This window comes from Mangifera indica, chromosome 8 (assembly GCF_011075055.1).
Source record: "Mangifera indica cultivar Alphonso chromosome 8, CATAS_Mindica_2.1, whole genome shotgun sequence".
In the NCBI taxonomy this organism is placed as follows: domain Eukaryota; kingdom Viridiplantae; phylum Streptophyta; class Magnoliopsida; order Sapindales; family Anacardiaceae; genus Mangifera; species Mangifera indica.
In genome coordinates, this window is record NC_058144.1 from 7,429,715 (window position 1) to 7,452,673 (window position 22,959).

General features: G+C 31.1%; 3 protein-coding genes and 1 long non-coding RNA gene across 8 annotated transcripts; 2 read left to right on the plus strand and 2 right to left on the minus strand.

Annotated features, from left to right (window-relative positions):
• The first annotated feature begins 59 nt into the window (after nucleotides 1-59).
• Nucleotides 60-3,037, plus strand: LOC123223401. Its single transcript, XR_006503787.1, has 2 exons — nucleotides 60-654; nucleotides 2,746-3,037. It is a non-coding gene; the product is annotated as an uncharacterized LOC123223401 (long non-coding RNA).
• A 795-nt stretch (nucleotides 3,038-3,832) lies between these two features.
• On the minus strand, nucleotides 3,833-4,466 carry LOC123223400 (putative cell wall protein). Its single transcript, XM_044646566.1, has one exon. It carries the CDS (start codon nucleotides 4,393-4,395, stop codon nucleotides 4,003-4,005), a length of 393 nt encoding a protein of 130 aa, XP_044502501.1. The 5' UTR covers nucleotides 4,396-4,466; the 3' UTR covers nucleotides 3,833-4,002.
• A 715-nt stretch (nucleotides 4,467-5,181) lies between these two features.
• On the minus strand, nucleotides 5,182-10,288 carry LOC123223398 (probable protein phosphatase 2C 52). Of its 5 annotated transcripts, XM_044646563.1 has the most exons (7): nucleotides 9,521-9,755; nucleotides 9,123-9,203; nucleotides 8,535-9,031; nucleotides 8,088-8,435; nucleotides 7,886-8,003; nucleotides 7,571-7,794; nucleotides 5,182-5,863 (listed from the first exon to the last, which is right to left on the minus strand). In XM_044646563.1, exons 3-7 carry the CDS (start codon nucleotides 8,793-8,795, stop codon nucleotides 5,393-5,395), a joined length of 1,422 nt encoding a protein of 473 aa, XP_044502498.1. In that variant the 5' UTR covers nucleotides 8,796-9,031; nucleotides 9,123-9,203; nucleotides 9,521-9,755; the 3' UTR covers nucleotides 5,182-5,392. The 5 variants fall into 5 exon arrangements, with proteins under 5 accessions (XP_044502498.1, XP_044502499.1, XP_044502497.1 ...); XM_044646564.1 differs by lacking the exons at nucleotides 9,123-9,203; nucleotides 9,521-9,755 and adding an exon at nucleotides 10,147-10,288; XM_044646562.1 differs by lacking the exons at nucleotides 9,123-9,203; nucleotides 9,521-9,755 and adding an exon at nucleotides 10,063-10,082.
• Nucleotides 10,289-16,549: 6,261 nt separating this feature from the next.
• On the plus strand, nucleotides 16,550-17,114 carry LOC123223477 (photosystem II repair protein PSB27-H1, chloroplastic; the record flags this gene model as incomplete). Its single annotated transcript, XM_044646639.1, has 1 exon — nucleotides 16,550-17,114. A coding segment is annotated over one exon (396 nt), but the record flags the coding sequence as incomplete, so codon positions are not given.
• Nucleotides 17,115-22,959: the final 5,845 nt, after the last annotated feature.

A 22,959-nucleotide genomic window follows, 5' to 3' on the forward strand; every position in this document is an offset into this window, starting at 1 on the left:
ATAGGTTAAAAATAAATTTATAGTTGGCATGAAATTTTCCTATTCCAAGTAATTCTTCGTGCAAATTGAGAAATATACAAACATGGGGTTCATGTATTTTTGCAAGATTTGGTAGAGCTTGCGTTAAAATTATTGCTCAGATCTCTATTCACCTAGTTTTTCAGATTAATCCCAATTTTTACAATTTGCATGCTTTTTCAGACTAACTCATTTATTCAACAATTAAGTGGAGACTCTTTGCATATTTTTATTTGTAAAATGAAGCTTTAAAAGAGTAATTACTAAAAGGAAATGCTGACAGTGGCCATTGCTTCAATTTGGAGGGGGACGGAGCATCACGTGACTTAATTACAATTTCCGCAAACCGCGCGCGACGGAGTCGACGAGCATAGTTTGTAACGGTAATAGAAAAAACAGAAGCGCAGTCACAGATCAGATCCCCAAATCCTCCTAGATCCATAAAATGGTTACACTTGAACCATTTGATGAACCTAAAGATAATAAGTCCAAAACCAACTACGTTAAGAGGAATCATGGCTCCACCAAATTCTTCGTTTTCGTCGATTATCTTTTTCTCTGCATTTTTTTTGGAATTCTATGTTTCATCCTTCTCAAGTTTCTCGGTCTCTATTGATTATTTTGTCCTGCACCCAGGTAATTCGTTTAGCCAATCTCTTTTCTTTTTTAAATTGAATGGATGGTTATATTTTGACTATTCTTTTATCTGGTTTCGGTAGTTTTATTCGACTGATTGATGGGTTTAGGTGTTTGTTTGTTTCCTGTTTCGGGCTCGATCTTTATTCTTTTTTGGTGGGTAAGATTTTTTTTTTGAATGATCAATAATTTATTTTCACATTGGATTAAAATTCCTTTTTTTTTTTTTGGCTCAGCTTCTTTTTTTTGGAAATTCCACTGCTTTTCTTGTTCAACAATCCTATGATTTTTTTCCCTAGAGTGCATTTCTCTAAAACGGTTTAGATAGTCAGACATCAAGTTGTTAGAAAGACAAATGGCCATCAATGTGGAACATTGTGTTATTTGACGAGGAGTTGGACACTGAGGATTAAGAGATTTGGTTAAAATACAGTTTTGGTCTTCCAGGTTCAGTTAGATCTCACTTTATGACTTCAGATTTCAATTTATTCCAATTGATTCTTCTAATGTTACAATGGGGGTATTTCTGATCTCTGCCTGAGTTGTTTATAAACATATATCTTCTGTTGAGATAGCAGTGTTTCTGCTATTGCGGTGAATTTTTTGTACTTCTTATTTTGTGATAAGTGGCCACACTACCTTTACCACTCCTTTGTTTAGTCTCTTGTCCTTAGGCTGCTTTCTACAACCCAAAACCATGCCTAGATTCACTAGTAACTTGTGGTTTTGCTGCCACTGGTTTAGCAATTTTGCACTCCTCTTCGGAGCTGAACATTGTGTTGGGAGTCAAAATGGGATGTATCAGAGACAAATGAAATGTAGGATCTAGTTTAACTTTGATTGTAATTACTGTTTCAGAGGTGTGGTCATCGATTGAAGTATTGGGACACAGAGATAGGAAGTGGATTGATTTGATTGATGTGACCACATCTTGTAAAAATTACCATAATAGAAAATTATGATGCAGCATTTGCCACATAAGTTGTTGATCACCAATTAGTCTTTAGTAAGTTAAATTAATCACAAATCTTAAATGACCAACATGGACCAGTTGAAAATTCGGGGATTAAATTAAGACAAGAGAAACTTGAAGATCCAAAACCATGTTTATGCAAGAGGAAAACCATTTTTGAACTCTAAGTATCAACTTTTTCTTGGGCATTCATAACTTTGAAGATCTGTGGCTTAATCTTGTTCAGGTGGTTTGATTGTTGTGATTAAGTATGGTTGAGATACAACCTATGTCCTTTTCACATGGAAATTAATGTTTCTCAACATAAAAAATATAGGATCAATCATTTTAGAACTTATATGTTCCTTAATTGCATGGAAAATGGAAACAGAAAGTGACAATTCATAATGAAGGGATAATGATATTAGAATCTTGGTTGGCTGGACTAATTCTTAACTCAGGAGATAGCATGTGATAGATCTGTGGCTTTTTTTTTTTTTTTTTAAATTTAGGCTCATTATGTTACACATTCGTTTTTTATAAAACCACCTGTAGATCATGTCAATTTCATCATTCTAATCACTTGTTATATATGTTGACAGGTTTCACTCCTTTTTAATAAAGTTGCCTGCTAGTGTACCTGTATTATTAATTTCTTTTTTTTTTTTTCTTGCCAAACATTGGATGATTTTTTGTGGCTTCTTTCACTTGTAAATGAGTGCAAGGTTGAGTTGAGTATATGAATTATTGATGATCTGACCTATTTGTTGAGGGACAAAGTGAACCAACCTTGATGCATTAAAATTTTATGGTGCTTTTTGTAAACATAAATATATATTTCTTTCAAGTGATCAGAATTGGGAGCATTTGTTCTAAAATTTATATGATGCCAGCTTCTTATGAACTCTGTATTTTTAGGCATACTGAATTCACACGCGATAAAGATTTCTGTATATTTTGATGATCCTTAAGGCATACTAAGCATAAGTGGGTTGATGGTATTATGCAAAGAATTATGATAACTGTTATCAGTCTATATACGTGCAAATTTTATTTTCATTAACTCCTTTTTCTTTTATATCTGTTTTGGTTCTATAACACTTCTGTTACTTATTTAGGACCATTTCTCATTATTGCAGGATAGACTTCACTAAATGTCTAGGCTTGCAAATGAAGAGTTCAAGTTTAAGGCATCTCAGGTTTGGCATCATCAGATTAAGGCTTTGCTTTAAATTTAGAATATTTATGTGGACATTAAAGAAACCAAGTGAACAAAATTTGTGATTATAAATATCTTTTTTTTTTTCCATATGTTCTTTCTTTGTTTCTTCACTATGTTACAACCCATATGTATTAGCTTGGAAATTTTGAAACCTATCTTTGTAGCATTCTGTCGTTGCCAGCATTAAATATTCTGTTATTTCAGTATCAGTTTCTATCCCCGATTATATGAGAGCAAAATATCATTCTGAGAAATTAAATACTTGTGGGGATTTAATTTATAGGTGATACAGGGGCATCATTCTATCTAATACTCTTTCTTGATAAAAGATAAGAAAGTTGGAGATTGAATCAATGGTTGCGAAAATGCAGAAATGCTTTACGTGGAAGAAGACAGGTGTAGGCATTGATGGGCCGAATAGCAGCATTTATTTTAGCCTAAAAGCATAATCTAATTGACTAGACTCCCTTATGGTTGTTGGGATATAAATATGAGCATTCTCAAGTATTAAACAGGTCCCTCTCATTCAATTATGAATTATATATACGACAAATATATGTTGAACATGATTTCTTTTAAATTTAGATTTGTCAACCTGGTTGCTTTTCAGTGAGATCGGACGTGTGTCTTCTGTTTTTTTTCAGTTAGATAAATTGTTAGTTGCTTATTTCAAAAGCCATCAAGTCTCATTATCAATTATGACTGAGTATTACGGAGCATTATGTCAATATTTATCAAACACATGTTGGAAGCTATCAAAAATGAAGTTCTGTTGAAGTTTCAATTGACATTTGTGCGTTATTGAAACCCACTAATCCCATAACAATCTTCTTCGCAATCTTAAGATGAACTGTTGAAATGTCCTTTAAAGTTGAGTGGTTGCCTCATTTAAAAGAAAGGAACGTTTACATAATGGTTAGAGTAAAGATGAAAATAGTTTGTGTTTAATGCAAGGGCAAAACGAAGAAAAGTTTGATTTATGAGAACACTCTGAAACATTCTTGTTGTAGATTCAAAAGAAAAAACATTCTCATTAATTGCACAACAGTTATGGCATTCACTACAATTGCTAGCTAGCTTCAACACATTACATCACCTAGCGTGCACACAGCTTATTCAAATTCACAGGCTCCAAGCAGAGCCATTTATTGAAACAACATCTAGCTTAACAAACTCAAGGACGAGCGGCTGTTGGAATAGCACCACCAGTACCACTTCCAGGAATTGGGACCTCAAAGCCAGGATTGGGAACAAATGTGTCATCACCCCCTGGAATATGACTCCCAGTTCCAGTGCCGGTCCCAGTTCCTGTTCCACCTCCACTTATGCCTGTTCCTCCACCTACAGTGTGGCCAATGTGGGGATGATAATGTGGATGGGTAAATGCCGGTGGCACCAGAATCCTCCCTATCCCTGGAATGAGAACACTGTGATCAGACTTAAGTAACCACTCAGGCTGTTTCATCTCCCCATTATTATTATTGCTTGTTTTTGGGTTGCCCCTACTAGCTACTGCTCGTCCTGCTACAAGCAGAATGGCGAGAATGATCAAGTTTTTGCAAGACATCGTCTGTCAAAGAAGAATAGGTAGCTAAGTAGCTTGCTAAGTTTTGAGTTTGAGTTGAAATGGAGACTGTGAGGTGTTCTTATATTCGAGAATTTTGTGAGGTGGGTGAGGTTTTGGCGGTGAGTTAAGAGACATTTTCTCTTGCTTAACCTTCCTTCACCAACATCGCAACGGCTAATAATGTGACCCAAGGGTGGCTAATTTATGCGCCTCCAAGTTTCTGTCTGTCACGTGTAACTTGCAAAAAATTTCCCTTGTGTAAACTTGGTTCTCCCAATATTTTCGGCTTGTTTTTGTGCACCTACATCAACTATTCCTATGGCCCCATTGTGCCACCAATCATTTTTCTTATATTTTTCATTGTAACTTTATTAACACGTTAGCAGTCATACCAAAAATACGAGATCTTTCTTGTCCGGAGTCTAATATGTATAAATTATTCTCAGGATTCTCTCTGCTAGGGTCAACCCACTTAAGAAGTTGCTTTAAGTTCACGATCCTACAAAACAATAAGCTTAAGCCAGATAATGCCAACTGATTGGCAAGCTGATGCTGATCTGCTGTTTCTATCAGATTGAGGTTGAGTGGTTGACCCTTTGAGCCCAAATTGAAAATGAATTAAATACACATGAGATATGCATGCCAGTGATGTGCTCATGTTGAAAATCACCAACATTCCACATTCTCAGACAGTGAATGATTTAATGCGTGTCAAAGTCATCCATCCAGTTTTACGTTAATGGTGGAAATTCCAACTTCCGTCTTTAATGAGGCTCATTGCTGTTATTTAAATGCAACCAGAAAGGAAATCTTGATTGAGACTGAAACAAATTGAATACAATTATACTAAGACAGTATAATTCCTGAACAAAACCATCCCACTAATTCTGCACAACATAACAATAATTGCCCAGACGCAACTGCACAAACCCGTTTTGGCAGATTGCCAATCCAAAGTATTTCTCAGATTAAGGAGGCTCGAAAGCAGGGCTATGATTCATGGGTTTGGCCTTTCGTCCGAAAATCTTGGAAGTTGTACTAGAGAGTTCACCCGTGTGACACCTTCCAAACCCAACCAATTCTGATCTTCAGTGGCTACTGTTTCTCCACTCCCTCCTTCCTCGACTGTTGGTTTTCCGTATGTGTCACTTTCATCTGATGATCTAACAGTGAAATTTCTTTGCAAAGATGGCTCAGACTTCTGGCCATCATCTGATTCAATTGCATTGCCAGAGTGATTGCTTTGAAGGGTTGCAGCTGAAATGCCTTGTTCCTCGTAATCCGATTCTGAGTCCATTTTCCCATCCAAATATAAACACACCACTGCACAGTCATCCATCTTTGATGTTGGATATTTGAGTTTCCATTCCCGTGCAGCTGCATCCACCAGAATTCTCGCTGCTGATGCTCGGGTTGATGCCAAGGATACAATCTCAACAACCTCCTCGTTGCTCAAGACATCCCAAACCTGAAATCATAACAGTTAATCTATGTTGTAAGGGAAACTCCCCATTTCGGAAGCACTGGCTTTAAAGACAAGAAACAATAATTATTTACAATGTTATCAAGTCTACCGATAACATGGTTAAAATTTCTGTAACTTCAAATGACTTTTACTGGAGTTCCTGACTTGTCCATTATATGTAACTGGCACTCTGATAAAATCTAAAATGTGAAAAATTAGTGATGACTTAATATTAAACCTCATTACCACTTCCTTGAGCGGTAATAAAACCATGTGTGCAGAGTGATGGAATTTATTAAGTTTATGTGCCAGCTTGAGCTGATCATTAAACATTTTTATATTAAGAATCCAAACAAATTATTAATTAAAAAGAAAAAGAAGAAGAAAGCTGATCTGCAAAACAATATTCAATTATCAGTAATAATTACAGAAAAAAGAAGAAAGATCATCAAGATAACTAGGTTTGTCATCATTCAATGGCTCTTACTGTTAACAGTAGTTGTATAAAGGGAATATTCAATACAGGGTTACCTATTTCTCATGTACTAATTGTAATCTAAATTCTTACCTGTAAATCCACAAGGAAAACTCTTACAACCCATATGATCAATCTTGACAATGAAAATGTAGTCTCAAACCCACTCAATATAAAATACTCAAGCTAAAGCGTCCCTTTCTACCAGCAACTCGCACAGCTCTGAGTGCACACTTCCTTTCTTCCAACCATTTTAGGTCAATACTATGACAAATATCCAGACTTCTTATCAAAGAAAGAGAAAACATGGGATCCTCTGTTTCTTGAATATTCAGGGAACCCACAAAATTGTTCATAGAAACATGTTTGCAGAAGTGTGAAGTTATCTGTATTTATAATGAGTACCAATTTAGGTACCAAATATGAAGTGTCACCTTTATTCTTGATTAAAAAATCATCCAACCACATAGTGATACATTATAATTGGTATCCAAATTAGTTCTCATTATAAGAGCACATAGTTTTATTATTTACATAAATATCTTTTAAATTTGTAAGAACTGAGATAAATAACTTACTAATATATTTCCTATTTGCCTACTTAGATCATAGGAAACCAAACTGGTCAACTGTGTTTCCGAATGATTTTCTGAATATAACATATGAAATTTATCATTACTGCACCTAAAAACCCACAAAAGGGCATATCAATATATGTCTAAAACTGACAGTCTTAATTAGTAAAGGAGATGGCTCCAAACTTTTTCAATATCACTGACATGTCACAAAAGTTAAATAATAAAAATCTATAGCTTGCACTTAAAAAATAAAAATAGCTTAGAAATGCACAACATCAAATTTGCAATTTAAATTTAGAATTACTCAAGTATGAAGAAATGTGTAAATAAAATTTGATTTACTGAACCATTGATGCAATCCCAACCATATCTATCCCTTCTGTTATTTCAGTTCCACACTTTAACTTAACACCATTGTTTTTGCCCATAAGTCATACTGTTGGGTCTATAAACACAACATAGAGACCATCCACCAAATTATAAAGTTTTGAATGGACAGTCCAGTCAGTCATATGATTGCCATCTAGCAACAGTGAGCTTTAAACATGCCCGCCAAAAGTTAATATTACCAATTATTAATTCCAGAAAGTAGAATAATTCTTGCAATACTAAAATTCACCAATCAAGAAGTTAATGTACCAGAGATGAAAAACTTACCCCATCTGAAGCAAGCACAATGAACTGATCTCTATCTGTAAGTGTCCGGTGGGAAAATTCAGGTATTGAAATCACCCCATACTCCTTCAAACAAAAATCACCAAATGCTCGAGCCATTGCTAGACCAGGAGCATCATCAAATGGCAGCCAAACTCTGGATACTTCAGGCTCATCTTGCAATGCAAACACCCTACCTTTACACTGTTTAATCCTCTCAGCTTCCCCTATAACAATTTATGTTTATACCCATAAGATACTAAGATTCTTGCAAACAAGCAGATGGCCAAAGAAAATTTCTTAAGGTGCAAGACATACTCGGCAAATCAGGTTTTAGATCAACAGTCAACTGAATCGCCACCATAGAATCATTATTGTCCTTAGATCCCATAATGGCCCGTGAATCCCCAATATATCCCATGAAAAGATTGGACCCCTGAAGTCACAAAATAAGCATAAACAATAAGAAGAAATCTAAACAAAATGAATATGAAGAGTATAGGGGCACTCCATGTCACACCTGTTTCACAATTGTAATAGCAGTGCTACCACTACAAAAGCAATCCAAATTAGGAAGGGACTTCAGCTCTTTGTCCATGGACTTGTATGACTTCAGAAATGCTTCTTTCCATAACAAGTTCAATTTATCCTCAGGTGAGCCATCCTTCTCAGTATCTCCAGTAACTGGCTTCTTTATATTCCCTTTGAAACATGCTTTACCTGAATCATTCTGCCTTGACTGAGAAGAAAGAAAGAATGATAGTAATTTTATTGGCAAAGCATCCCTCACTTTGCGAGCAACCTGATGGCCATTTGGACCATGACCATCAAAGACACCACAAAAAGTCACATCTTCTGACATGAAATCCTACAGCAATTCAAAGTGTGACCAGAAATTAGTCTCCAAACACAAACACATAACACAAAAAAGAGCTACATGCAATGAAGAATGAAGAATAGCGCTTACTTCCCACACAACCATGGCATCCTGGTTCACTCCCTTGCGACCTTGTTGTGTGAATATGCAAGAAGTTCGGCTTTTTCCGTTCATGAAAACCCTGTTGGGTATTGAAGGTAAATTATGCATTGTAACAAGATGCTCTGAAAATGTTCTATTGGTCCTCTTTTGGCCACAAAATCCAATTCCCAAACATGCAGAGGAAGCTGTCTCTCCATTGCTTCTGCTACTACAATTACTCTGGCTACTAGTCGAAACACAACCCCCCATTTTCTTAGCTCCAGAAAAAAGACATCAATTGGAATTAAGGGACGGGGTTGCTCTTTATGCCCGAACAGATCTCACATGAAATTCTGTAATTTCTGGAATTATCAACCAACTCTCAAAGGATTCCTGGAAATCAGACCAGACGGCACTTTAGGCCCTCGATATAGAAAACTGCAGATCTTTTTAATCTTGGTCAAACATAATCCATTGGAGTTTACGTGGATGGATAACAAAACCAGCTGAAAAAGAAGAAGAAGAAGCTAGTTGATTGAATTGTTTATAATATAATGTGGCAGAACGCAGAAATGACTGCATATAAAGAAAACTCACAGAGTGGAACACAGTGTATTTAAAAAAATACCATGTGACCTTGGAATAGAAAATGCTTAAAAGGCTGTCCTGATTGTTTGTCTTTGAACAGATTCATGTTGATCCAAATCAAATGGTGAGATTTCAAGTAATTTAATCAAAAAACTATAATTTAAATAACAGAATAATCAAGAGCATGTAAATCAAGGACAACCCAGAAAACAAGAAACCTCTGCTATTAAAATATAAATACAAATATAAGTATGAAATTTTCCGTGTCTTTAAAATTCAAACAAAACCCATCTACATCTTCAACATGGAAAGCAAGCTATTTTTTACAAAAAAAAAAGAGGGGGGGAACACAACACATAGAAAAACATAACGAGACTCGAATGTCAATGGGAATATAGCATTTTTACCTTCTCGGCTAAAGAAAAACCCACATGGAGATTAAACCAAAGTGTCAAAAACAAATACTTTTTATCACAATATACAAAGGCACCACAATTCGATGTTCAGAGGCTCAGAAGATAGTAATCCAGTAATACAAGCATGTGAGTTCCAAAAGAAAGAAGATCGAGGGCCAGACAAAGGAGAGAAAGCGCGTTAGGAGCTTGATTTCCTACTTGGGAGAATTGGTTAAAAAGGAAAGCAGAAAAAGACGAAAAAAAGGTATGATTTTGTCAAAGCAAGATCAAATAAAACACAAAGATAAGATAACAACAAAAGATCAAGTAAAATTACGTGATAATCCATCAATTTAAAATTTTAAAACTTAATAAATAATAATAATAATAACTTTGAAATCAAAACCAGATCTTTATCCCATTTGGCTGAGCTCACTAAAACCTGCTGTTACAGCAGTTCATTTAAAACTACAAACTTTAAGATATCAAACCAAACTAAATAAATAAACAGCGGTGTGCTTGCATACTGTTGTGTTGTGTTATTTAGTACTTACGAAATTCAGAGGAAGCATCCACATGGAAGACAAAGCTAAGCAGCTTAAAATGAAGAAGGAAGAAAAGAGGAGTAATGGGTATACCTTGCAGGTAGGCAAATGAGGTAAACTTATCTTGAGCCTGTCATGAGAGGAGAAGAAGAAAATGAAAGATAAAGAAGAAGAAGAAGAAGAAGAGACATTACCAGTAGGGAAAGTTAGAATGGTTTCATTGCATTAATTGCAAAGGCAGAAGCGAAAGCAATGAGAGAAAGGGAAAGACGGTCAGCAAAGTAAAAGAAAGTAAAATTAAATATCTAACTAAAATAGAGATATTTTGTCGGACAATCTTTTATTACCATAACCCATTAACATTATTATGCTTGTACTCAATAAGTACACATTAATATTACATATAGATTAATTAATATCTATAAATAATTATGATGGTGAGAGAAGGTAATCAACAAATAATAAATAAAATATTATTTTACAAAATTATTTTTAAATATATTAAACTAAATACAAATTAAAAAAATCATAATAAATTGAGGATATAGTTGGATGAAAATCACCTAACATTGATAAAAAAATTATAAAAAAATTACTAACTATCAATTGAAAATGATAGGAATTCATATATTGTTGATCAAAAACTATAAGAAAGTTATCCAAATCTTAAATGACAATATAAGAGAAATGTTATAGAAGGTTGATCAATATAGAGATTTGTCTTCTTTGCACGACAGTAAGTTTCAATCCTCTTCGTCTTCTTTGCACGAGGATGAGTTCCAATTGTTTTTACTTTCTTCGTACAGTAGTCATTGGTCGTGATTGATAGCTAATGACTAGTCATGACTGATAGTGGTGTGGGTATTTAAATTTAAATGAATGGCATTTTTATTTTAATTTATTTTTTAGTAGCCTAAAATAGGCACAATAGAGTTTAGGGTTACATATAATATTAATTTGATATGAGGTTGTTTTGTCATGTAATTTTAATAAGTGAAAGTAAAATTGTAATAAAATTATTATTATCTTGTTAGTATTTTAATACTTAAAAGAAACGAAATCCTTAAATTATCCTATATATTACTTGATTTATCAGTTTGATATTTCCCCAATCTATTCTTACCTAAAGGGTGATGTAACTTTTCAACCCAACACTTTTCTATCCATTCAACTAATAAATCATATATTTTTTCATCAAAAATCCCAACTCACTAGAAATAAATCCTAACATACTATTAAAATTTTAAATTATTATATTACGTATAATTATTTCACTTTTCAAAATTATCATATAAGTCAAAATTAACATTTTTTTTAATAATCATTTGCATATCAAATTTGTTATTGATAACCATTTTTTTTCCCTTTCACCTTTACCTTTTTCTTCCTTGCAAATGTTTATAATGAGTTTGGATTTAGATACTAGTTCCAATAGGCTTGAGTTTGGGTGGCTAGTGCAATTTTTTGTAGCTTTAAGTTTAGATGGGTGTATGGGGTAAAGTTTTCAAACTTGAATTACAAAAACCGAATTGTAAGTTTTCAAACTTATAAAATAGTTAAATTGTCATATTTGACTATTCTGTTAGGTTTGAGTTCGGGTGCATGGTGTATGATGTTTTTAGTGGATTTGAATCAAGATAGGTGATAATTAGAGTTTTCAAACTTGAATTATGGTGATTGAATATCGTACTTTTAAACTTGTAAATACGTCATACGATTTTGTTTAAAATGTCATTGTAAAAAAGATTTTTTATTTTTTAAAAATTTTAAATAATAAAGTTACTATTTTATCCTTGCATTAATTTTTAATTGAGTTAGATTTTCTGTAAAAATGCATTTAGCATGTGAATACAAGTTTTAAAGTTAGAGAAAAAGTAAATGACTCTTACAAATCAATTTGCCTCTTTTTAACCGTTAAGCTTTCTATATCAAATTATGTTTTCATTTACGTTACTAAATTATAATATTTTCTTGTAACATTACTGATATGTTATTATCTTATGACTTGAAAAAATGGATTTGTATAAGAGAAAATGACTATTTCCCATACGAACCAATTTAAAATGATAAGTTCTTTTATTTGAAGTTGAAAAATAACATTTTTCATATTTTCTCTCAAAAGACAAAAATTAATTTTAACGGTGAAAGAGTATTTTTGTTAATTTATAAACTATATAAATATAATAGGATTAATATTATTCACACTTTTAAAAGTAAAAACAAATTACATTTTCTACCGATAATTTAAAAATTTATCACTTAAATCCCTATTTTCAATTGAAAAAAAATAAAAATCTTAATCCTAACTTCAACTAGTCTCAAAATTATAATTTCATCTATTACAATTGAAATTAGAATTAAAATCAAACTTGAATCATATGATTTAGTTAAAATTGGGTTGAAATAATATGATTCAATCAAAATTACACTATATCAATAAGATTCAACTTAAATCATATTGAAATTGTATGATTTTAGTTGGAATTATACTAAAATGGTATGATTTCAATCAAAATTGAGGATACAATTTTCGTATTAATTGCATTATTTTTTGGTGTAATTTTTATTTGAAATTACACTAATACGATGCAATTTTAGCCATCATTAGTGTATCCCTTTACTACTTATAGTTTTAAAATTTATTTTTTTATAAAACAAAAATAAAAATATATTTAATATAGTTTAAGGATAAGAGTAAAGATATGTGTATTTATTTTGAATATATAAATAAATATGTATTTATATATGTCATTGTGTAATCAGATGTTATTTTATATTTAATTCAAAATTATTTAATCACTTGTCGATACATAAAATATATATTTATTTAGCTACTCAAAATGAGTATAAATATTAAAAATTATAAAGAATAATTTTGTTTTTTCATGTGTTTATCTTAAAAATTAACTTGTTCATTGGTGAAAAATTATTGATTAGTAAGTTGGGGGTGAAAAATAATAGCTCTCCCTTTGAATAATTGGAAAATAAATTATTTATTTGCAATTTACGAGCAGGGTGTTGGTTGAGATTGAGACTCAGGAGAGGAGGTGAAACAAAATAACAACAGTTAAATAAATAGAGAGAAAAACTGTGCAATGCCCCGAGCAAGCAACGGGGTTGATGGGCCACGTGACAACCTCATTTTTATTTATTAATTAATTTAAAACCATATATTTATTTATTTCACATTCACCCTTATCTGCTCACACTACTCGACAGTTGTATAAATAATATATATAATTTTATATATAAATAATAATATATATTATATAATTAAATATTATTTTATCTTTAATTTAAAATAATTTAATTATATAGTAATACATCATTGTTTATTTGTAAAATTATATATATTATTTATACACATAATATTACTCAAAATTGATGGGTTTGACTAAAGCATATAACCTTACTTTCCATGCACATTGCCATACTGCATATATAATTGTATTATCAACAATAAAACTAGATTTAAACCGAATTTATTCAAATGAGTCTAAAGCGAGTTTAACTCAAATGAACTCGAGTTTTAAGATATTTAGTTTATCAAACTCATAAGATCAACAAATTTGGTACAAAATAATGGTGTTTTAACTAATATACATTAAAATGATGTCGTTTTAGTAATGAATTAAGCGAAAAACTTGAGCTTGAGCTCAACTTTCTTGAAACGAGTTAAGTTCAAACTCTTTTGAAGTAAGTTTGATTCAGTTTGAATCTAGCTTTAACCAACAACTCTCTCTTGGCAACGAAATAACTGGGACCAGAAGGGCTACTAGTTAGATGCACGATACAAACACAACAAATAAGTTTGAAGATGGAAGACACCAAAGTGGGAATGAAAAACTCATGGTTCTAAAGAGAAAAGAGAGCACATGAATGAAGAGTATAAGAGAAAATTATAAATAAAAATAACATAAGACGTTATTTTATTTTTAATTTAAAATTATTTAATTACATAACGATATATTATTATTTATAAATAAAATTATATATTATTTATATATGTAATATTACTCAAAGTTTATGGCTAGAGTTAAATATATAACATAACTTCCCTTGTTTATTTCCATACTACATACTAATTGTTCTATCAACAACTCTCTCTCTCTCTCAGTAATCAGTCAGTTTGAATGATAAAAGATTAAGATTTTAAAAATAAGAATTCAAAATTTCTCAATTAATATTTTAATATTAAAATACATGTTTATTACTATCAATTTAACCATTCTTATGAATTCAACCATAATATCTATGATATAACAGTTTTTTTTTTTTCAAAAAATATTGATGGGTGGGTTAATTGTTTTAACATTCGCCAATCATTAATTATAAAGTAATGTTGAGTAATTTTGATTATTATAGACATGCATGTAGACTTAATCATGCAGTCACATTATGTTTTAGTTGGTCTTAATCAACATGACAGCAGATAATTAAAGTTGACTTTGTTCTTCTTCTTCTTTTTTATCTTCTTTATTTCTTGCATGATATTAAAGTGATTAATTTGTATAAAAACACAAAATGAATATTAGTTAAACCACCATTAGCGGTTGTGAGTTGTGACTGAAAACATACTCAACTGAGCTAGCTAGCTAGCTAGCTAGCAAGCATGCATTAAAAATATGGTGAACGTAGCCAGAAAATTCAAAATTAACCCTAGTCTAAACCAACTTTATTAAATTCCTAACCATGATTACATTATTAATGACGCATTTCATCATGCCAACAGAGATGACGAAATTGAGTTGAAATGTTAACTAAATGCAACCACCAACCCTAACATGCAACCCTACGCTTGCAATGCAACGACTTCAACATAATTTATTTTTATCACAAGCCACCCATTTCTCTGAAGCTAATCGTACAAGTGTGTAGTTGAAACTTGAAAGTTTAGTTTATAAGCCAAAACTTTTGTGTCAACGACTTCCTTTTCTTCTCTTCGTCACCACAGATTTTTCTGCCTTTTTTCTGATATTGAAGAAGGTTCAACCAGTACTACTGGGAAAGTTCATATCAACTTGAAGTTTTTAAATTTAAAGTCACAGCTCAAAAGTTTACTGCAAATTTAATCTTGAAGAATCTCTTTAATATATCACTTACTCTTTGAAACCCTTAATTGAATGTTAAAAGTAAAGTGGTCTAGGATTATTAATTTCCTCTACGATTTTTTATAATAACAATCCAAATTTGTCTTAGATGATAGTTTGCAAGACAAAAATGAGAGGTGTCTAAATATAAAACATGATTTTGAAATCTATGGATATCATATCAAAATTAAACTTTTAATTTATTTAATATACTAGAGACAAACTTAAGGAGAGTCAACGAGAGTCACTTGACTCTCATTGGGTTTAAAAAATATGAATGACCATTATTGGGTATAAAAATAAGTATTTAATATTCTTTTACGCTTGAAAAATTACTATCTTAATATATTTAAAATCTCACAATAATTTTTAAAGTTTCATAATGACCTTTTTTTAATTTTATAATTTTTTTATTAACCCTATATATTTTCACTTTTATTTAATTTTAACTCATTTATATTGTATTTTTGAATCTATCACGGTTAGTTATTGAACCCAAGGTATGATCAGTTCATGGATAGATTCTGTTTTAATATTGCATGCAATTACAACTTGCTAAGAATTTTGATCAAGGTTACTCCGATTTTATCAAAATTTGAAAGATTTAGCAACTCAAATAAGTGAAGTAGTGGACAAAATCAAACCGTCCAACGATGAACATATCCATCAACTTTTGATACTTTACAGCTTTTCAAAGATTTTGATTATAAAAATTTGTAAGACAACGGGTTGACAGTGTTTCTCTTCCTCAGTGGTGATTGCTACGAATAATTTAACTTTTCTTCAACCTTTTTTTTCCATCTTTGCAACAACTAGTCTAAAATGTAGGACCTTTTTTGTGCTGCTTTTTATATTAATGGAGATACAGCTAAAATCACTTCACATTCTCAATCATGAGAATGATTGTGGGTACAATTGCTTATCATAATTGCATGATATTATAAAAATTAATTGAGTTTTGCATTTAAGTCATAGAAATTCTTCACCGTGTATCGATTACAGATCTGAAAGGTTTTATTGGGCCGAATTCCTGAATCTTGTCCAAACAATTTCTAAGTGAAACTTGATTGAAACTTCTTAGCAATTGTAGAACAACACATAAGAAGTTTGAGGGAGGGACCATCTAGATCTGCATCTGAATTATTATTGGATCCTCTCCTATCCATAAAACTTAAAATAAGATAGGATGATAAGCCCATGTCCACGTGTCACAAAACCCGGTTCTGTTCTACTAAAAACAAACCCCTTTCCATAGCCACATTGGGCATTGGCCATGGCTTCATCAACACTCCAATCACCGACCCCCGGAACCCCAGACTCTCCCCTCAATCAAGCCAAAATCCAGCACCGCAGCCGCCACTCCACTGCCGCAACCACCTCTGCTAAAACATCCATCACCGCGATGAAGACGCCACTTTTTGACCCTATCTGCTAGCTGCATACTCTCTTCTTCGTTTCTATCTCCTTTAACCCCAGCATTTGCTTCTTCTGACGAAGAGCATGGGAAAGATACTGAAGATGTTATCAGTAAAGTTAGAACTTCAATCACCATGGATAAGAACAACCCAAATGTGGCAAGTGCAGTTGCTGACTTAAGAGATGCTTCAAATTCTTGGGTTGCTAAGTATAGAAGAGAAAAAGCTTTACTTGGAAGAGCTTCGTTTCGAGATATGTACTCTGCATTGAATGCCGTTTCAGGACATTACATTAGTTTTGGACTCACTGCTCCAATTCCTGCCAAGAGAAAGGCCAGGATTCTTGAAGAGATGGACACTGCGGAGAAGGCCCTTTCGAGGGGTTGATAGAGAGACACAGATTCACAGATTCACAGATCTTCTTATCAAGGAACTTTTTCTTTCTAATTACATTCTTTTCCCTTTGAATTTGAACTATTTTGACAGAAGGTTCAGTTTGTAAATGATGAGAAATATCATGATAAAAGCTTTCTGTATATGTTTCAAAGTAATTTTTTTTTTTTTTTTGTAATTTTCTGTAAACATTTTACAAAGTAACTCATTTCATGAATTGGTCAACTGAACCATGTATGTTGACTACTTGAAATTGTTTCTATTATTATTATCATTATTATTTTTGATAAATAAGTATAAATAGAAAATGAAAAGGGTTAAGCTGATTTGTATATGAAAAACTCGTGTAAACCACAATTGACAAAATTAATAAGAATTAAACAAACTTTATATCGAAAGACAAACTTTAAGATACAACTAACAACACAAACTTAGTACTCTCTTAAAAGACAAATTAATACTTGATATTGTCCTTGTAACTACATAGTTTGAAGTTTCAACAATTATGTATTTTGTTTCGTAACATGTCACCATGGCATTTGGATTATAGTTTGGCCAAAAACTATTTCCACCCCCAAAGGTTTGACAAACGGATGTCCTTTTAAGTTTGAAAATAACACATAGACCCATTGAATGTTAAATTAATGGTTGATTTTGATTGATGGGTAGGACAGTAATTTTTTCAAACTTAAACGGTGAGAATTTAGTCATTTGAATTTTTGAATAATACAAAATTGGTGGGGTTTGAAGGGAAACTGTGTGGTCCATTACTATATCAATTCAGTGCTAGTAGAAATTGGAAATACAATAAGCAATAATAAATGAGAAAATTATTTTTATTAAGAATTGAGAAAATAAAGATACAAAGGGCCACCAATGGTTCTAACCGGAAACAATCAAACAATTGGTGTACTTCATTTGTTTGAAAAGTTGAAAATAATAGAGAAATTAGTCCCAAGGTACTTGATGCTTCTTCCAATCACTACTTCAAGTAAACACCTAATTGAAAAGAAATAGACGCATCTACTGTTGGGTATGCCATTTGCTTACTATTCAATTTCATTTTGTCCCATTTACTTAAAGTGATAAGCTTATTTTTGTCCAATCCAACATTGAGGTATTTTACAACTAAAGTCTTTTTAACCCTAATCTTTTCAGCGCTTTGTCTTGATACTTTGTTACAGCCATCTTTGAAACATCCCTAATTTTTGCCACCTTAAACTCATAATCTTTAAAAAGTTTTTTGACATCAATTCTTACAAATTTGCCCACAAAAGTATACTTATTATTTACCAAGAATGAGACGTCGCATTTTTGTGACAGAGCTAAAAAAATGAGACATATGTGACTTACATAAAGTTATAAGATTGCCACATTTTTATGTTTATCAATCTTGGTGGGCAGACACCATTCGGTGTCAAGGCTAATTATGAGTTTGTGAAGTTTGAAACGATGAATGTGCATTGCTTCATGTATCCAATGATCTACATCTATAATAGAACAAGTCACAGTAGTGTAGATGATATTATTGTAAAATCTAATCTTCCAAATACAAGAAGCCGAAATAAAATTTTTGGATGACATTGTATTTGCAACAAAGGAGGTACGAAAATACACATTGCCTTGTTCTTGAACTGTATTTATAAATGTGTAAAAATATAATTGATTTGGATTTTTTTTCCTTTTTTGACGTGAAAAAGGAGAATTACTGTCCAGGTTTGCTTAAGGTTCCAAAATAATATCAGAATTTTTTTTCTTTTTAAATTTCCATTGAGAAAAAGATTTAGTATTAAATAATATTAATTTTTGATATAATAATAATAATAATTACTTTTTTGAATCAATAAAATTATACGTACTTATTTTGAGTACACAAATATAAATATATTTGATGTGTATTATCATATGATTAGTTGATTTTAAATTAAAGATAAAATAATCTTAATCACGTGGTGATATATATAAATATATAGTTATTTATGTATTCAAAATATATATATATATATATATATATATATATATATATATATATATATATATATATATATATAATATTGTTATTATTATTATTTTTTAAAGGTGTGTTGAATAACTATAATTGAGTAGGATTTATTTTCGATCTTCTGAAAAGAAAACAAAATTAGCCTCCAAGTTACGTTAGGACTTCTTGCTTGTTGCTTGAGATAAATGACACAAGCTATGGGCTTCTCCAAATATTTTTATTTGAAAATGGGCCGTATAAGCCCAAATATAAGAAGCCATACGCTTTTAGGAAAACATTAGGCCTTGTCCCTTGTACACAGAAACCGTCACTTGGTGGACCACACAAAAACATTAGGCCTTTTCCAAACACACAAGGGAGTACAGAGAGTTTTATTGTTTTATTTAAGTTTATTTGAAAATAAATGATAATTTAAATAAAAGACTGAAACCAGATAGACAAGTTCCCTTTATTTCCAGTAATCTTGTCTCTAGAATGGTGCCTGAAAGATATAAGGAGATCAAATATGAGTTGCAGTTAGATTGTGCCTAAAAGATTCGCTTTTTTGTAAGAGATAGTTTGGAGATTTTCAAGACTAAAAAAAATGAGAAGCAAAAGATAAAAATTTGTGTTTAAATGAAAATAAGTAATGTCTATTGAAGAAACGCGTCTTTCATTTCATTTTACAACATCGAAGCTATATAAGTTTTGGTTTTTTCACTAGTTTTTCAATGCAGAATGGTTTCGTAAAGTTAGAGATGGCAAATTTACTTTAAAATTCAAGTTTTCATTCCATCTCAAACGGGACAAATATTCTTTTAAATAAACGATAATAGAAACAAATAAAAAAATACTTTACAAACATGGACAAGATGAGGACAGAGATAAATATCTCTCTACCCTATTTCAAAATAATAAAAGATAATGTAAATATGTAAACTATCTTTTGTAAATGTTAATTATAAAAAAAAAGAAAATAATTAAACAAATCTTAAACGTATCACGATTCACAAATCAAAAATTATTTTCTTATTTTTCTCTCCCTTCCATCTTTTCTTCTTTGTTTCCTCTCTTCTCCATCTCCTCCCCTTTCTCTTTGCCTTCTCTTCTCCTCTTCTATTCTATTATCTTTCTCTTTCACTTTTTCTTTCTTTTTCCTTGTCTCTATCATTTAAAATATATAATATGCAATGACTAAATTTGGTATAATCTAACTATCAAGATAGACTTAAATTCTTATTATTAATATTATAATTTAAAAAGATATAAATTTTGTTTTAAATGAGAGTTGATTTGTAATTTAACCTTTTTTTTTTTCTTTAAATAAAGATGAATATGTTTAAGGTAGTCGTTTGTGGATGATGGTATTCATTGTTGAATTAGTTGGTGATAGTTATAGTGAATGATAAATTATGAGAATTGCTTACAAGTAACAAGGAGAAAAGTGGGAGATTCAACCAATCCTTGCCCTTTCGTCATCTCTAAACAAAGTAAGTTTAATGTTGTTCAATTCTTGAACATACGACTTTGTTGTAAAAGGTGAAGAAGAAAGAAAAGTCCTCAAAAAGAGTAAAAGAAAGGAGAAGGAGAAGAGGTAGTGAGAATAGTCACGAGTAAGTTGAATTGAAAGTGACATTTGTCTCAATCCATTATCCAATTTCCATTAACTAAGTTAAGTTTAGATCAAATAACTATTTCCCCTACCAAAGGTTTGACAAATGGAAAGATTTCCACATTTAAAGTTTGAAAAAAAAATTTCCTCTTAATATATCAAAGTCCGTTAATAATTTTAACAATTAAAGGGCATTTATATAATTTCGTTCAAATATTATAATAGAGATATAATTAATTGATTTTGTGTTTAAGATTTAAAATATTTTAATAATACTCATGTCAGGCTAAACTGTGAATAGTATTATAAGATGTAAATTAATTTTACATCTCGTATATTTTGAAAATATTTATAACTTTATGATACTGTGACATATAATTATATGTTTGAGATGCATTATAATTTTTGAAGATATTAAAGGTGTTAATGAATTTAAAGGTGTTTTTTTGAAATTCGAAAAAATTTAAAAGTGCTTTTAAAAACTTTTAAATTTCAGTATATCCCTTAATAGTTTTGAAAATGACATTTACACTCCCAAGAGGCAAAAGTTGAGAGAAATGCAAAATATTAAGGACATAAATATTATATTACAAATTATTGATATTATAAATTATATTTTTAAAATAGATGAAGTAAATATGATAATTCATGAAATTATATAAAGGAAAATATCTATCCCTAGTAAATTTTTAAAAAATAATATTTACATCTCCACAATACTCATAAGGGTGTTATTATAATATATTAAACCTCATAGACCAAATATAGTTAATTGTACCCTTATTATAATATTTGAATAAAATAATATAAAAACCTTTTAATTATTAAATTAACGAATAACTTTAACAAATTGATAAGAAAATAATTTTTTCAAACTTAAATGATGAAAATTATTAATTATTTGGTCTTTTGAATAATATAGAATTATCAACATTGAGGCATTGTAAGGCTAAAGCCCTTAACCCCAATCTTTTTAGCTTTTCATTCTGATACTTCATTGTGGCCATATCTAAACATCCCTTACTTTCAGGTCACCTTCAACTCATAATTCTCAAAAAGTTTGTTGACATCAGTTCCCACAACATTGAGATGAGACATTGCATTTCTATGACAGTTGAAAGATTAGACATTTGTAACCTACACAAAGTTGTAGGATTGTCACTTTCTAATGTTTATCAACCTTGTTGGGTAGTCACCATTTGATGTTAAGGCCAATTATAAGTTTGTGAAGTTTGAAACAATGAATGCGTATTGTTATATGTATCCAATAATCTACATCTACGACACAAAAAGTCATAATAGAATGAATGATATTATCATAAAATCTAATCTTCAATATATGAGGAATTAGAATCATATTTTTTGATGACATTGTATTTGCCAAGAAAAAATGTGAGAAAATTAATGTTGCCTTGCTCTTGAACTATTTTTATGCGTGTGTAAAACAATAATTGACTAGGATTTGATTTTCTTTTTGGACAAGAAAAAGGAGACTTACTCTCCAAGTTAGTTTAAGATTCCTAAATAATATCATTTTGTTTTTAATTTCCATTGAAAAAAAAAAAATTAGTATCAAATAATATCAAATATGTATATAATAATAATATTGCTTGCCTTTTTCATAGGTGTGTTGAATTACTATAATTGAGTAGGATTTATTTTCCATTTTTTGAAATTAAAAAAAAATTCTCCAAGTTACGTTAGGATTTCTAAAAAATGTTAAGCATAAAGGACTTTGTATGTTATTTTCCTTGCTTGTTGCTTAAGATCAATAATAATAAAAGTGATGGGCTTGTCCAAATAGTTTCCTTTGAAAGTGGGCTGTATAAGTCCAAATATAAGAAGCCATAGGCCCATACCGAAGCCAGATAAAACTAAGGCCGAGGTCCATGCCTTAGGCACCATTCCTTTACTTGCCAGACAAGTTGACGCATTCAAGAATTTGGGCATGTGTGGACTGTGGAGTGCAAAGATGCTCTTTCAATAAGCCTAATCATTTGTCAACAAAACTTGTGTTATTCTGATATATCATGTGTCTGCTGAAGAGAAAAATTCCTAGAAACAGATGATTTTCTTAAAGGCCATGTGACTTTTTAGAGTACTTTGTGTTACTGATTTTCTAGGTTTTTTGTTTGCTTGAGAGATGGTGTTTTTCTTTTTTTCTAAAGATTGACTATATGATGATGAAGGAGATTTTTGGATTTTGGCTAAGGTGATGGCAGCCCGATTTGGGTTATGAATTTGAAGTTTTACATGATTTGGTAAAATGTAAGTTGTTGAAATTCTGTTGTAGTTATTTATTTATTTATTTTTTAAGAATGGTGCATGAAAGATCTATGAAGGTCAAATATGAGTTGCACTCAAATGCAAGAGGGAGAGAATTAGTGCCTAAAGGATTTGTGTCTTGCAGGAGAG

Bases quoted from the DNA above. Each gene is read 5' to 3' on its own strand.
- LOC123223400 (XM_044646566.1), bottom strand. From the start codon at position 4,395: ATGTCTTGCAAAAACTTGATCATTCTCGCCATTCTGCTTGTAGCAGGA.
- LOC123223398 (XM_044646564.1), bottom strand. From the start codon at position 8,795: ATGGGGGGTTGTGTTTCGACTAGTAGCCAGAGTAATTGTAGTAGCAGA. The intron at 8,004-8,087 runs GTGTGACATGGA...TTGTGACTTCAG, and splicing joins CTATTACAATTGTGAAACAG to GGGTCCAATCTTTTCATGGG. The intron at 5,864-7,570 runs GTAAGTTTTTCA...TTATGATTTCAG, and splicing joins TTGTGCTTGCTTCAGATGGG to GTTTGGGATGTCTTGAGCAA.